At 38.6% G+C, this 16,445-nt stretch overlaps 1 protein-coding gene across 4 annotated transcripts in view; it reads right to left on the reverse strand.

Moving 5' to 3' along the window:
- Window positions 1-8,188: 8,188 nt before the first annotated feature.
- The window catches only part of fndc3a (fibronectin type III domain containing 3A), a 99,513-nt gene continuing 91,256 nt past the window's right edge, over window positions 8,189-16,445 (reverse strand). For all 4 annotated transcript variants that reach the window (XM_007236717.4, XM_007236718.4, XM_022679350.2 and 1 more), the window contains 7 exons: window positions 15,635-15,748; window positions 15,277-15,426; window positions 13,808-14,181; window positions 13,286-13,498; window positions 11,913-12,079; window positions 11,696-11,817; window positions 8,189-10,712 (listed from right to left, as the gene is read on the reverse strand). In XM_007236717.4, coding sequence (XP_007236779.3) covers window positions 10,398-10,712; window positions 11,696-11,817; window positions 11,913-12,079; window positions 13,286-13,498; window positions 13,808-14,181; window positions 15,277-15,426; window positions 15,635-15,748 — 1,455 coding nt within the window. In that variant the 3' untranslated portion in view covers window positions 8,189-10,397. The remainder of the gene's footprint in view (window positions 10,713-11,695; window positions 11,818-11,912; window positions 12,080-13,285; window positions 13,499-13,807; window positions 14,182-15,276; window positions 15,427-15,634; window positions 15,749-16,445) is intronic.

Here is a 16,445-nt window from a genome sequence, read left to right on the forward strand (position 1 = left end):
TTTTTCAGATAAATTTGTACTTCTACACCTTCTTTGTTCACCTAGTAATCTGTACTTTCTACTCATTGCATTTTAAAAATAGCCTTGTTACTCCTATTTCATTTCAGCTTGTTTTTATTCTGGCTTCTCATTGCTCAAATAAAAACCCCTATCCAGATAATTCTTTCCGTTCGGATTGAGTAAATCTGATTGTGGTTGGATGTAGAGAAGTATAAAAATTTACCATTCCGACACCCTATTGGTTTATACATGATTATCCATCACATCTGCACAAGTTACAATGTTTGCAATGTACTAAAATGCATAAATTTTTAAAAGGCATAAAATGCAGCTGGAACAGGCAGCCTAGTGCATCCCAAATTATTCAACATTAACATTTTTATTTAACATTATAGTCATTATGGCTTTTAGATAAATGTGTTTTGGGGAGGGAGTAAAGCACTTTAGGCTCCTGTGGTGCGGCCTAAGCGTTTGGCATTTTTCCCCCCTTACATTACTTTTACTTTTATACTTTAAGAAGTTTTGAAACCAGTACTTTTACACTTTTACTGGATTAAAAAGCTTGAGCTAATACTTTAACTTCTGCATAATTATTTTTAACTCTAGTATTCATTACTGGAGTAATGAATGAGATTACTTTTTACAACTTTGCTTTTAAGTAGTTAAATAAAGTTTAATTATATTATATTAGCAATATACTGCTCTAGAAAAGAAAAAAAAAACAAGAGATCACTTAAAAATGATGAGTTTCTTTGATTTTACCAAATTAAAACCTCAAACATAATCAAGAGGAAGATGGATGATCACAAGTCACCAAATCAAGCTGAACTGCAGTTTTTCAAAAGCAGTGTGTTAGACTGATGAAGGAGAACATGCATGAAAACTGTGAATAAAAAACAGGGTTATTCTACCAAATATTGATTTCTGAACTCTTAAAACTGAATATGAACTTGTTTTCTTTGCATAATTTGAGGTCTGAAAGCTCCGCAACTTTTTTGTTATTTCAGCCATTTCTCATTTTCTGCAAATAAATGCTCTAAATGATGATATTTTATTTGGAATTGGGGAGAAATATTGTCTGTAGTTTATAGAATAAAATAATAGAATGAAAAGAATATTCATTTTACTCAAACATATATATATGAATAGAGAACATTAGGCTGATAAATTAGAGAAACTGTGTCCAAGAATGTCATCTTGGTATTATCTCACCCCTTTAAGAAAGCAAATTTTGACATCACAACCTTTATACAGGGACTGAAGACCATTGCTGCATGTTCAGCCACTAAAAACAATATCACTTAAAATCTTTCATATTGTCTCCAGACATAGCTGAGGTAAGGCTTAAGCTGTCCACCCTGTCTGGTTAAATTTCAAGGTAATCATTTTTTTGTCGTCACCATGAACAATTTTAAGTTTGTAAACCACGTTTACATCTAAAGTTGAAAAATGAATCAATGTAAAGTTATTAAGATGGAAAAAATATGATTTCTGTGTAGTCTGGGTCTGAGAAACATGATAAATAGCCAAATTAATAATTTATTCCAAATATCAAAAATCTAATTGTGAATCCAGAATCATTAATCAGAATCAGTGAGCAGATAAGCTTTATACACTGCTCAAAAAAATAAAGGGAACACTCAAATAACACATCCTAGATCTGAATGAATGAAATATTCTCATTGAATACTTTGTTCTGTACAAAGTTGAATGTGCTGACAACAAAATCACACAAAAATCATCAATGGAAATCAAATTTATTAACCAATGGAGGCATGGATTTGGAGCCACACACAAAATTAAAGTGAAAAAACACACTACAGGCTGATCCAACTTTAATGTAATGTCCTTAAAACAAGTCAAAATGAGGCTCAGTATTGTGTGTGGCCTCCACGTGCCTGTATGACCTCCCTACAACGCCTGGGCATGCTCCTGATGAGGTGGCGGATGGTCTCCTGAGGGATCTCCTCCCAGACCTGGACTAAAGCATCCGCCAACTCCTGGACAGTCTGTGGTGCAACGTGACGTTGGTGGATGGAGCGAGACATGATGTCCCAGATGTGCTCAATCGGATTCAGGTCTGGGGAACGGGCGGGCCAGTCCATAGCTTCAATGCCTTCATCTTGCAGGAACTGCTGACACACTCCAGCCACATGAGGTCTAGCATTGTCCTGCATTAGGAGGAACCCAGGGCCAACCGCACCAGCATATGGTCTCACAAGGGGTCTGAGGATCTCATCTCGGTACCTAATGGCAGTCAGGCTACCTCTGGTGAGCACATGGAGGGCTGTGCGGCCCTCCAAAATAATGCCACCCCACACCATTACTGACCCACTGCCAAACCGGTCATGCTGAAGGATGTTGCAGGCAGCAGACCGCTCTCCACGGCGTCTCCAGACTCTGTCACGTCTGTCATGTGCTCAGTGTGAACCTGCTTTCATCTGTGAAGAGCACAAGGCGCCAGTGGCGAATTTGCCAATCCTGGTGTTCTCTGGCAAATGCCAAGCGTCCTGCACGGTGTTGGGCTGTGAGCACAACCCCCATCTGTGGACGTCGGGCCCTCATACCATCCTCATGGAGTCGGTTTCTAACCGTTTGTGCAGACACATGCACATTTGTGGCCTGCTGGAGGTCATTTTGCAGGGCTCTGGCAGTGCTCCTCCTGTTCCTTCTTGCACAAAGGCGGAGGTAGCGGTCCTGCTGCTGGGTTGTTGCCCTCCTACGGCCTCCTCCACGTCTCCTGGTGTACTGGCCTGTCTCCTGGTAGCGCCTCCAGCTTCTGGACACTACGCTGACAGACACAGCAAACCTTCTTGCCACAGCTCGCATTGATGTGCCATCCTGGATGAGCTGCACTACCTGAGCCACTTGTGTGGGTTGTAGAGTCCGTCTCATGCTACCACGAGTGTGAAAGCACCACCAACATTCAAAACTGACCAAAACATCAGCCAGACAGCATAGGTTCTGAGAAGTGGTCTGTGGTCCCCACCTGCAGAACCACTCCTTTATTGAGTGTGTCTTGCTAATTGCCAATAATTTCCACCTGTTGTCTATTCCATTTGCACAACAGCAGGTGAAATTGATTGTCAATCAGTGTTGCTTCCTAAGTGGACAATTTAATTTCACAGAAGTTTGATTTACTTGGAGTTATATTGTGTTATTTGAGTGTTCCCTTTATTTTTTTGAGCAGTGTATATAAAACCCCCAGTATTGAGGTGTCTCATTTTGTTCCATTAGTACTTAGAGATGAGCTGAGGACGTGATCATCCAACATTTTGACCCTGAATTCAATCAAATCAAATCCTCACAGCAATGTTCCAGAATCTAGTAGAAAGCCTTTCCTGAACAGCAGACACAGCAACAGCAGGACACACTCTTTTCAATACTTAAACAATGATTACTTTTGTCCTCAGTGTAGCTAAGAGCTTTTCATCTGCAGAACAGAAAAACAGTAGATGTGCAGAACTGTAGAGCTGGAGTCTGGAGCTCCACTGTAGGTCTCAAACGGAGTCTTCTGAGTGGGTGACTGGAGTGTGTGTTCTTAAACGAGAGGAAAATCGTGAAAGAGGGAGGAGAAAACGAATGAGATGAAGGAAATGAAGTGTGTAGGGGGGATTAAAAGAATCTGAACAGTTTCCATGGTTTCCTCATAATTAGTGTTACACTTGTGATCCCATTAGTTGTCGTCATGCTGTAATTACAGTAACTACACAAGAGAGCAAAAAATATATGATTGTTAACAGAAGTCGCTGGGCTGCGTCAGACACGTTATTAATAGGGAAACCAGACATTAGCTGAAATGTGAATGAGATTTCTTGTAATGCTCAACACCAGTGTCTGTTTACAGATGAAATCCTGCCCTTTAACAAAAAGAGACAACACAAGAAGTGAAGAAGGGTCTACTGTGCTAGTGGGGAAACTCCTGGATGTGGAGATCTGCGCAAGCACAGCAGACAGAACAAGAGGAAAACGTTTATTTTATTTATTTTTTTTAAAAGCCTCAACTCCTAAACCTAAACATATGGTAAATTTAACTGATTTTGGAAAAATCACCAAATTGTGTTCTGATCGTCTGTGAAAGTACACCAATTCATACAGCTCTGGAAAAATTAAGAGACCACATAAAGTGGTGTTTTCTTGATTTTACCAAATTGAAAACCTCTGGAATATAATCAAAAGGAAGATGATCACAAGCCATCAAACCAAACTGAACTGCTTGATTTTTTGCACCAAGAGAGGCATAAAGTTATCGAAAAGCAGTGTGTAAGACTGGTGGAGGAGAACATGCCAAGACGCATGAAAACTGTGATTAAAAACCAGGGTTAATCCACTCTGGATGCAATTAAATGTCGTGACATTGCAGACGCTTGTGGAAATTATGCCACAGTGAATGCATGTCATAATCAAAGCTAAAAGCGGTCCAACCAACATATCACAAATAAACAGACTAAAAAAAAACCTGATCAGAATGTGTGGAACTATTTTGAAATAACCAGAAGGTCAGAACTGAGGCCTAAAATGGATTTAACAAAAATAAAAAAGGCATAAAAACAAAACAAAACTGAAAATAACTCTAAATCTGATTCTATAGAGTTCATATCGGATTTATTTTCTATAATTACACAGTTCACCAGTACACAATTTAATTTCGTTGGTGCTTCATGTTGTTCTGACACCAAAACTCTGTTCACACAGCACAGCAAACTGGATTAGCTTTTCTTTTTTTTTTTTTAATCCAATTTTCTGACCACACCGCAGGTTACAAGTGACAAATCCGATTTGAACAGTCAGACCAAATTTGCTCATACATCCATATATATATATGGGTTGGCATAGTAACAATGATGGCATGCACACTCATTGACTACAAAAGTGTATGATTTTCCTTTTCTTCTTTTTTTTCCACTGTGACATCAGCAAGTGTTGCACACATGGGAAAAAATATAATTATGATCTCACAAACTGAGTCAAACGGAGTCATGCTGTCAGATATCTAATAAAAATGTGGCTGAAGTCACATCATAAAAGAAAAAAAAGATTTTCCTGTTCCTGTATATCCAAATATGTCCAAATGTTTAGGGATATTCGTTCTTATTACGGTAATTAATTCAGCTACTTTACTCCAACACAAGCAGGATCAACTCTTGTAAAACTTTTGAAAAACATTAATTTTGGAAGAAACAATGAATGAGCAGGTGTCCATATAGTGTCTATATTATAGATCCACTGAAATAACAAAATGAAAAATCTTTACGGCCAAACAGAATCCTAAACAGGTTTCTTTCCCACAGGTTTTGAATTCATTTTGCTCCTCTTTTCACTACATAGCCTAAATGTGCTTTTGCCTTGCTTTTCGAAGAAAAACACATTTCACACATTTACCCCAGCAGTACATAGTCATAAATAACACAAGCAGTGGTGTTCCGCTCATGAATTTACCTCAACAGGGCAAGTCCGGCCATAAATGTACCTCAGCATAGCTATTCCAGTCATGCGTTAACCTCAGCCGAACTGTTCTAATCATACATGGATTTCAGCAGAGCTATTCCAATACATTTACATCAGCAGAATTGTTTTAATTAGAAATTGTTCTAATCAAAGGTGCTATTCCAGTCATAAATGTACCTCAGCAGAGCTATCCCAGTCATGCATTTACATCAACAGTGCTGTTTCAGTCACACATTTACCTCAGCAGTATTATACCAGTCATAAATGTACCACTGAAAAGCTATTCTAGGCAGATTGAGTGTGGTTCTGATGGGTTTTTTTATTATTGTTGTTGAGGAAACACTGCAATAAGAATTCAAAAAATGTGTTCAAAAAAGTGTTCAATATGAATTATTTTGTCTTTTTTATTTATTGGGCCAAATAAAAAATAGCCTTTTTTGGGTGTATTCTTAGTTAAAATGAATTCTAGAATGTTTTCAAATAACTCAAATGCAATCTCTGATCTTTTACCTGAACTGTGCACGTAGTTTAAAAAATGTGTAAAAGGTTCTGCGCCAAATAACTTTGCAAGTGAACAGTGAAAAGAAAGAGCACAGCAGCTAAAGGCTTTATGAGTACACTGACTGACTGCAGGGCCAAAACACAGGAAAGGATCTTAAGAAAACAGTCATTAACCAGCATTCTGCGGATTTCTGTTTACAACTGCGCAGCTGCACCAGCAGAGACTGAAAGAAAAAAAACATTGAATTCCTCTTCACAGGGTTCTGGCACCATTCTAAAGGTCAAATTTAATGCTTTTTAGGACCTTTTAGACCATGATAAATATAATTTAAGACCCAAAAATGTAGTCATATTTTCTTTGGTAGAAAATTATTTGTGGTATTGGAAATCAAAACTTACGCTAACATTACTGTTATTTAGTTCGCTGCTAATGTTAGCTAGCTTGCCACTAACCTTGGTTTTCTCTCGCCGCTAATATTATTATGTTAGCTAGCTCGCTGCTAATGTTACTATGTTAGCTAGCTCTCCACTAACCTTAGTACTTTCCCTGGTAATGCAGCTAACTCGCCGCTAATATTGTTAGCTAGCTCGCTGCTAATGTTATTATATTAGCTAGCTCTCCACTAACCTTAGTTCTCTCCCTGGTAACGTAGCTAATTTGATACTAATAGTGTTAGCTAGCTCGATGCTAATGTTATTATGTTAGCTATTCCTCCACTAACTTTAGCTCTCTCGTCAGTAATGTGCCTACATAACTCACTGCTAATGTTATTATGTTAGCTAGCTCTCCTCTAACCTTAGTTCTCTCCCCGGTAATGCAGCTATCTCGCCGCTAATATTGTTAGCTAGCTCGCTGCTAATGTTATTATGTTAGCTAGCTCTCCACTAACCTTAGCTCTCTCATCAGTAATGTAGCTACATAACTCGCTACTAATGTTACTATATTAGCTAGCTCTCCACTAACCTGAGTTCTCTCCTTGGTAACGTAGCTAACTCGCCGCTAATATTGTTAGCTAGCTTGCTGCTAATGTTACTATGTTAGCTAGCTCTCCACTAACTTTAGTTCTCTCGTCGGTAATATAGCTTCATAACTCGCTGCTAATGTTACCATGTCAGCCAAAGGCAAGGTTCACATTAACAATCAGAATGGGGGAAAATGTGTTTTCAGTAACTTTGAGAGTGGCTTGATTGTTGGTGACAGACAACCTGGTTTAAGTATTTTTACAACTGCAGATTTCCTGGAATTTTCAGCACAACAGAAGCTTAAATTTAATCTAGCGTGGCAGCATAAAGAAATAACATCCAGTGATTCAATGATTCTTTGCCTTGTTGATGAGAGAGAGGTCAACAGTAAATGGCAGGACTGGTTGGAGCTGACAGAAAGGCTACAGCAATTCTGACAATCGCAGTACTATTGTGGTAACCATAAAAGCATCTCATAACGGAGAACACGTCAAATCTTTAGGTGGATGAACTACATCGTATGAAGAACAATTCTGCGGAGGAATAGCACATAGCACTGCTGAGGCACATATGTGAGTGGAATAGCACTGCTGAGGTACATTTGTGAGTGGAACAGCACTGCTAAGGTACATTTGTGAGTGGAATAGCACTGCTAAGGTACATTTGTGAGTGGAATAGCACTGCTGAGGTACATTTGTGAGTGGAACAGCACTGCTAAGGTACATTTGTGAGTGGAATAGCACTGCTAAGGTACATTTGTGATTGGAATAGCTCTGCTGAGGTACATTTGTGAGTGGAATAGCTCTGCTGAGGTACATTTATGATTGGAATAGCTCTGCTAAGGTACATTTGTGAGTGGAACAGCTTTGCTGAGATACATTTATGACTAGAATATTTCATGTCCTGCCTTATTTTGAATATGCATCTTGTAGCACCCAAACTTTTTTCTTTTCCCCTTGCACACCTAAAATTTCTGATCAAACATTTTGTTCTAAAAGTGCAGCTGAACATAATTTTAAAGACCAGTTTAAGAGTGCAAGAATTCACTAATACCTGAAATAGGCCAGTATCATCATCTCCTACAACATGCAGGACAGTACCTCCCAAATTAAATCTCACACAGCATCAGAGATGTAGGTTCCTTCATTTACTCACTCCCAAAAACATGCTGGTGCTGGAAAACCCACACCTTCGTCAGACAGAGGCGGGTATGTATGCATGTGCAGGCACTTGTTTTTGATGAGCGTGGCAGCAGTGGTAAAGTCATAAAAAGACATTTAAGAATTATACATTTTTTTATTGTGCATGAATCTTTTTGTAGATATCATGACTTTACAGATACACTTTAGATACATATTTATGATTACATTTCTGATCTCATAACGAACATTTTAAGTGATATGTATGTATAGTATAACAAATTTTTCATTTTGGAATGTACGGTGTATGAGGTAACTGCAAACATTAAAATTACATAAAATGGTCATGTTTTTGTGCATATTTTCTTGATTTTTTTTGTCATTTTTTTTCCTTCTCCCTTGAACCAAATGTAGAAGCCTACTAATGGTGGGGGAGATGTTAAAATGGCACACTTTGCAATTACATTTTTTTTTTCACTATCAAAAATAGGTATTTTGATTTCTTTATTTTTTTTTCCTTCAGTGACAAAGAGAAGACAATTGCAGACTATCTAATAGACCAAATCATAAAATTCACCCAAGACTTCTTGCAAGGTACCTGTAGTTCTTAATGGTAGCGACAGCACCGTTGCCATAACCAAGCACGACACTAGACCCCACGGCCAGATTGTCACACTGCCACAATGCAGCGCTGGCAATCAGTCACAATGACTTAACACAGAGAAAAGGCAAATAATTTCGATTCACAGGAAGTACATGTAGAGTCAACACATCGTATCAATTAATCACTGCTTTTTGCTTTTGATTTAACATGTTTTTCTTTGTTTCCCTGGAGATGGATAACTCTGATGCTGTACTTAAATATAAAATAAACTTTAAATATGCAATTTGATCAAGGAAATTAACAAACAACCAAAAGAATGAATATTTGAGAATATACTCTACATAATAATCTGGATTAACCTAATTTTCTATACATCGAAAAAAAAAAATATTGCTATAAGTAATCAATATAATTTGTGTTATTAAACCTAAATAAACAAAAAAATCAATAAGTAATAAACTGAGAGAAATTAAGAAAATACTAGGCAGAACAACTTGTTGATTCAAATCACGAGTCAAATCAGCATCATTTTGAAATAAAACGATTTCAATAACACTAATTTTGTGGTACTACAATTTAACATCCAAAACACAAGAAGGGCTTGCACAATCAGAGAATGTGTTCCATAAAACGTATCACAAGACGCATTCAGTATTGTTTTTTTTTTTTTTTCGTTCACTAAGGTGCAAAAATAACGACTCAAGGAAAGATTCAGATAAGCATACATTGTTTGTGCTGAACAATATTTTGGAGCAAAGCAGCTGTATGATTGTAAAATCAAGCTACAGTATACTTACATGATAGTAAAAATATCCTTTAACTGTGTTAGGTTTCTGTTTTGTTTTTTTTCTCCACCCCTCTTCCCTATACCCACCACCCCCCACCCCCAGTCATTGTCCTAACCCTATACCAATCCATTCTTAAAATGAACAGGTCCTTGCATCATACTGTACAAAAATATACTACCATTTCTCTAGTCATTTTTGCATCCCTACACATTCTGCACATCAAAAAAGTTTTGACGAAAGTGCTAAATGAATGTTCTATAACGTGAACAAGCATATTCACCGCCCACCTCCTCCTCCTCTTAGACTACTACATCTCCCAGGAAAGGCTCGGTCCCTTTGAGGCTTCAGCCTTCTCCCATGTGCTTGCAGGACAGAGATTCCTCCCCCTCCTGCCGACCTGCACACTGTATTCACTGGCCTTCTGAGTCCCAAGCCCAAACCAGCAAACCAGTGAACACTGCCATCACGAAGCTAGCTTTGGAACACAGATCAAGTGTCACATACTGGACAAATTAACAAATCATCATAAAAACTGAAAATATAAATATGAGGAAAATCTCCAGCTACACATGTAATCAAGGGTAAAATTAGTATGTGACAAGCAGTAAGCTTCATTCCTAATCCTTCAATAACCACCTCTCAGCTAAAACCAGAGGAACACTTCTTTCCAACAGCGCAAAAGAGAGAAAGAATGGATCGACAGCAGAGAAAAAGAGAAGAGTCAAAAAGATCAGTCGGCAAAATTAGACCTACAGCCTCGGCTTGCTTTCTTCATCCTTTCCCTTCCACACGTCTCCCTCAAACAACGCTGGTGCCAAGAAAGAAACATACCGGAAACGAAAACTTACAGAAAACGTACAAAAAAAAACAAACAAATACAAAACGAAAAAAAAAGAAAGAAAAAAGATCGAACCATAAAATGTTCCGAATCCCGCCTCACGCCTTTAAGGGGGCTCACTCGATGACAAAGTACTGGATGGCGACAGCGATGAGAATGGAAGTGACTGCCAGGAGGGCAATAATGAGAAAAGAGAACTGTTCGTCCGACAGGCTCCGTCTGGGCCGCTGGATCTCGGCAGCTTTAGGCCCTGTGGAGGTGGAGGTGCTGGGGGATTCGATGCGAGGGGGCAGCAGAGTGACGGTCGAGCTGTAGGGTCCGATGATCTCTGGAGCATCCTGGCACTGGCGAATGCCGCAGACTCGGAAGCGGTACTCAGCGGACGAGCTCAGACTGGGCAGCTGGAATACAGTGGCTGAGCCCTTATAGATCTGGAAGAACAGGGACAAGATTAATAAGCAGAATGATTCAGAGGAGATGTAAAGGATGCACAGATTTATGAGGAAAGTGTTAATTTACAATAAACAGCACTGATAAAAAGTATTTGCCCCCTACAGATTTCAAAAGTAGAAAAAATATATTCAAACAAACCTGACTATGTGAAAAAGTATGCGCCCTCTAAAGCTGAGAGACAAGCCTTTGTGTTATTTTTGGTCAGCAGGGGTTTTTGCCTTAGAACCTGCAGTTCTTTAGATGTTGTTCTGGGTTCTTTTGTGACCTCCTGAGGGGTCCATGCCCTTTTGGAGTCATTTTGGTAGGTTGATCACTCATGTGAAGGTTAATCACTGTTCAAAAGCCTTAGAAATGTATGACTTTGTAACATTTTAAAGATTGATTTCAATGGCGTTTTTTTCTTACCTGATTTTGTTTTTTTCCAGATCAGAGCATAATGTGTTGCTTTCTTAGATCTTTTATCCTGCTTAAATGCTTTTTAACCTGCTTTTTTATCCTGCTTTAAATATGTCCTTAATTTTACAGACCTGGCAGTAATCAGGCCTGAGTGTGGATAGCGAAACTGAACTCAGCTTTCCAAAAACTGTGATTAATCACTGTTAATTTATTTTAAGCACAATTACTTTTCACCTAGGGCCAGGTTGGTTTGGATGTTTTTTCCATAAATGAATTAATAAATGAAATCATAATTAAACCAATAAACTGCTTTTTGTTTTTACTGTTTGACAAAAGTTTGATCATCTGGAATAAAAAGCAAGTATGACAAAAAAAAAAAGGCATCTGTAAGGGGGCACTGTATTTTGGGGGGAAAATATGTATTGTTTTTCTTGTTTATATTTAAATTATATAAATTTATAGTTGTGAATAATCTAAAAAAAAAAAAAACATCTAAATAACTTATAAATATGAATCTGCAGGATTAACTGAGTAATTTCAGACTCTAACAGAGGCAGTCAGGTACCTGTTTGAACTCAGAGTTTCCCTGCATGCACTGCAGGCAGTAGATAACCGGATCTCCCTTCATTGGTGGCAGGGCTTCCCAACTGATCTCACAAGACTCTTCCAGACGTTCCACACGTGGTGCTACAAAGTGATAGACAACACAAAGTCAGATAAAGTGGACACAGAGAAAGAGAATCCACTAGCAGCTCCGGCAAGTATGCAGTAAGGGACCGTACCTTTGAGTGGAGCTGGGGGTGAGCGAGGGGTGGTGAAGGTGTAAACAGAGGAGAAGGGCCCTTCGCCCGCTTCATTAAAGGCCTGGATGCGAAACGTGTACGAGGTAGACTCATTTAGCCTCTGCACTTTGTGAGTATGGCAGGGTCCTTTATACAAGGATATAAATCTAAAGAACAACAACAAAAAGAGGAAAAACTGTATCTGACGGCTTTTGTCTTAACTCAAACAATGGTACAAAGACAGGGTATGCTTTGTAATGGTTATAGAATAGAAAATGAGGAAGAATTCAATGGTTCTATTCTTTCCAGGAATTATTTATTTCTCAGAAATATTAGCCTAATTCACCAATATTTTCTATATTTTAGCTAGGTTTTTTTTTTTTTTAGAAAAACCTAAACATCAGATCAGACATCATCAGTCATGATGTTTTTTTTTTTTATCACATAATTGTTCACAGCTCTGCTCTTACAAGGATGAGTATCATTCTCTTTGTAAATTAACCAAATCCCTAATTAACGATTAAAAAAGGATTTGTTTTATTCCCATGTGCACATCTCAGCTAAGCCATCACAGCTTACAGCTCACACTTCTTACCTTTTAAACGTGAATTCCGGTGTGAAATGGACTTTGAGTGTATTAAAATGTGACTATTACATACAGTTTGCTCAAATAGTTTTATTATTTGTGCCAGACGATTGACTTATTGGGACTTAAATTTAAGATGGCAGCGCCAGAGAATTACTTACACTATGGGATGTAAACAGTGACTTTATAAGAATTTTTGGTGCAGTTTTATATGTCAGGGCTCTCTGGATTCTACCAATGAAGAGTGGAGCTACTTTGAACCTGAATAAAGGTGGAAAAAGCAATTTATCTGCAGGGGCAAAATATGCCCCGTATCACTTATTCTAAGGCATGTTTGGGCAAAGTGCACAAAATACTGGATCTCAGAAAGCTGTGGGAGAGCAGACAAAGGTAAGTACTTTTTATCATGTTGTAATACACCCAAAGTCCATTTTACATAACTCATAGTTCTGATTTGAACATTTTCATGAATGTCAACTAGAATGTAAATGCTAAATGAAAGACCAGTTAAATATTCAATATGTAATTGGTGGGTTCTGACAAAAATGCTATCTTTTAAACCATGTAAAAGAAGATAGACAGGTGTAAATACCTAAAAATAAAAGCTGAAAGGTTGATCATTGTCTTATATTCATCTTTATATGTCAAACCCAAATATTTCCAGTTTACAGCAGAAAGAAATGGACTTGCTGCACTGTTACTATACTTTTGAGGGAACTCTATGTTCCCGTGCATGTGTGAAAGGGTCTAAGGAGAAACCTCTGCTTTAAGCAAAGGAGGGTCTCACCTGCCGTTCTTGTCCTCCAATTGGAGGTGGTACTGTAGGGAGTCGGTGGGGGTGCCCTTGGTCGGGCCCTCCCCCCACTTGAGCCTGAGGGTCTGGTGACTGAATGCAGTGCACTCCAGGCGTGGAGGCAGGGGGGGCAGGGGCTTGGTCTTCAGCTTAAAGGTGTGGCTAAAGGGACCGGCACCCAGGCTGTTTAGAGCCTGAATTCTTATCCTGCAAACAAGCGGAACATAAAATTTCTGATTATTTACTTGCTAATTCCAATTTGGGTCGTGGAGGCACACTGTCCTGCACATTTAACCATTTCCCAGCTCCAAACAAACCTACATTTTTTTTTTCATCTTATAAAAAAAAAAGCTATTTCAGACTGTCAGTTAGTGTTTTCAAAACAGAAAACCTATTAAATGTGCAGTGAAGCATACCTGCAGGACCATGGGTTAAAAAACACTGGTGTATTAAGTAATAATGAGGAAACAAGTGTTTAGAGCTGTTATATCAGATGCTAGTAGAGAAGTTATTTACCTGTAGCTTGTATCCGGCTGCAGGTTCTGTATAATGTATTTGGTTACAGGGCCTGTGAGAATTGGCTGTCTCTCTCCAATGTCGATCAGGTAAGATGTAATCTCTGCTCCGTGATCACACGGCGCCTCCCAGCGCAGCCCCAAGCAGGTGGACGGGGAGTAGAGAGGCGGAGAGGGCGCGTCACCCTCGTCCTCACCCTCCTCGTCTTCCTCCTCCTCTTCCTCCTCCTCTTCTCCTCTGTCAGAGCCTCGGTCATCCATTCTCATCTCTGACTCGCGGAGAGCGTGAACGCTGCTGACCGCAGCCGGAACAGAGCATGGCGTCTGGCACAGAACAACGTCACTGAAGGGTCCCACACCTGCTACGTTCACTGCCTGCATGTGAAAACATAAATAAGGGCTCTTGTGACACTTGTGAGAATATCATTTTTTTAAAAAGGCTTCATATTAATGTCCATGGCTAACTGACATCTGATATATATCTGGGGAGATAGAAAAGATAGATTCTGTACTTTACAGGCTCTATTAGGCGAAAACATTTAAATCAATAGGTTTATGGCTTTTAAAATGAAATAAAGCTTCATAAAGATATCTAGTTAGTAACCACTCATAGTTCTTGTGGTAAAATGTTGTTCTTTAATTTGTCAAATGCAGTAAAATCTTTTGAATAACACAGAGGGCTAAAACGATTAAATGTAGTAAAATAATCTAACCACTTGGTGGAGCTAACAACATGATATCCACAATTATTCACAATCAGCCTACACTGTTTATTCATCCCACCCCCAAAAGAAAATATATACAGCTCTGAAAAAAATTAAGATACAGCTTCAGTTTCTGAATCAGATTCTCTGATTTTGCTATTTATAGGTATATGTTTGAGTAAAATGAACATTGTTGTTTTATTCTATAAACTACAGACAACATTTCTCCCATTTATTTGCAAAAAATGAGAAATGGCTGAAATAGCAAAAAAGATGCAGAGCTTTTAGACCTCAAATAATGCAAAGAATACAAGTTCATATTCTTAAAGTTTTAAGAGTTCAGAAATCAATGTTTGGTGGAATAAATCTGGTTTTTAATCACAGTTTTCATGCATCTTGGCATATTTTCCTCCACCAGTCTTACACACTGTTTTTGGATAACTTTTTGCCACTCCTGGTGCAAAAATTCAAGCAGTTCAGCTTGGTTTGATGGCTTGTGATCATCCATCTTTCTCCTGATTTTATTCCAGAGGTTTTCAATTTGGTAGAATCAAAGAAATTCATTTTAAGTGAATACTTATTTTTTAACTTACTATAAACATCAGTAATTTCTAACAAGCAATCCTAAATTAAGGTCTTATGAGGTTGATTAAATTAGTATAATCCCTGTAAACCCATCATTAGCTTCTGTGTTCCTATGTTCCCCAAATAGCAAGCCTGGTTTGAATTGTGGAATCAAACCCTGATTTCCATTTCTCCTCCTTACCTGCACTCTGCAGAAGTAGTTGGTGGCAGGTAGCAAGCCCTTGAGCTCGTGGCTTGTTCCAGGTCCAGTGAAGCACACCTGCATGCTGCCCTCTGCTGCCCCCCACTCTAATCGATACTCAGTCACTGCTGCACCATTACACGGTGGAGCCTGGAGCAGAGCAGGAAGGGCCTTACTCTCAGCTTCATCACAGCATGTGTGCAAGTGACAGCTAAAGCAATACAGTTTGTACCAAATGCCTGAGATGTGGCATTGCTGACCAGGACTAAAGCTTAAAAAATATATATACATACATAAAGTCATACTAAAATGTAATAATATGAAGTGAGAGTATACATAACTAAAAGAAAATGCTTACTTCCCAGCTGACCACTGCACATGAAGGCGATTTACACACAACATGAGGGGGTCGACAAGGCTCCGGTGCTCCTGGTCCGGTGGTCACCTCGGTGCGCTCAGAATACGGCCCATACTGTTAATCAAAGCCAGAACAAGTGTGACTGAGCTTGCAACAAACATCAAATTAAATGTACAGAGAACAATCTTCCAAAAGAATATTCCTCTCTTTAAATCAGCGATATACAAGATATGTGACAATTGCTATTTACTGCTCTTCGTGGAATTTGCACTTTGAGCCACACTTTACACATGCATTTCTGGACAAGCTGAGAGATACAAAAGCATCGCTGACATGAAAAAAAAGTGGACTAATGAGTAATGTCACAGGATTTCAAGTCACAGAAGTGTGTTCTGCCCACTTAACTATAGTTACATAGTGCAGTTAGCAGCGTTGCTAGAAACGCAATGATGATAGAGGTGCTGTTCACTTTATGACAGCTCAAAGGAGCATCACAATGATGTTGATGGTAGGGGTGGGCGATATGGCTCTAAAATAATATCACGATATTTCATGGTATTTTCACGATAACGATACTTTTGGCGATATGACAAAACACTGAATTAGAAAAATAATTTAGAATTGTATTATTGCATGCAATATAATATGGCTAACTGAGATATTAAAAAAAAATATTTTATTAGATTTGTAACAGAAGTCAATGATGCAGAATGTCATGATACTAATAATATACTCCAAATATTTCCATATATTTTCAGGATTAAAGTAAAATAAATGATACTGGACAGATATAATCTGTCTTTAGTCGATA

This window comes from Astyanax mexicanus, chromosome 18 (assembly GCF_023375975.1).
Source record: "Astyanax mexicanus isolate ESR-SI-001 chromosome 18, AstMex3_surface, whole genome shotgun sequence".
NCBI lineage: Eukaryota > Metazoa > Chordata > Actinopteri > Characiformes > Acestrorhamphidae > Astyanax > Astyanax mexicanus.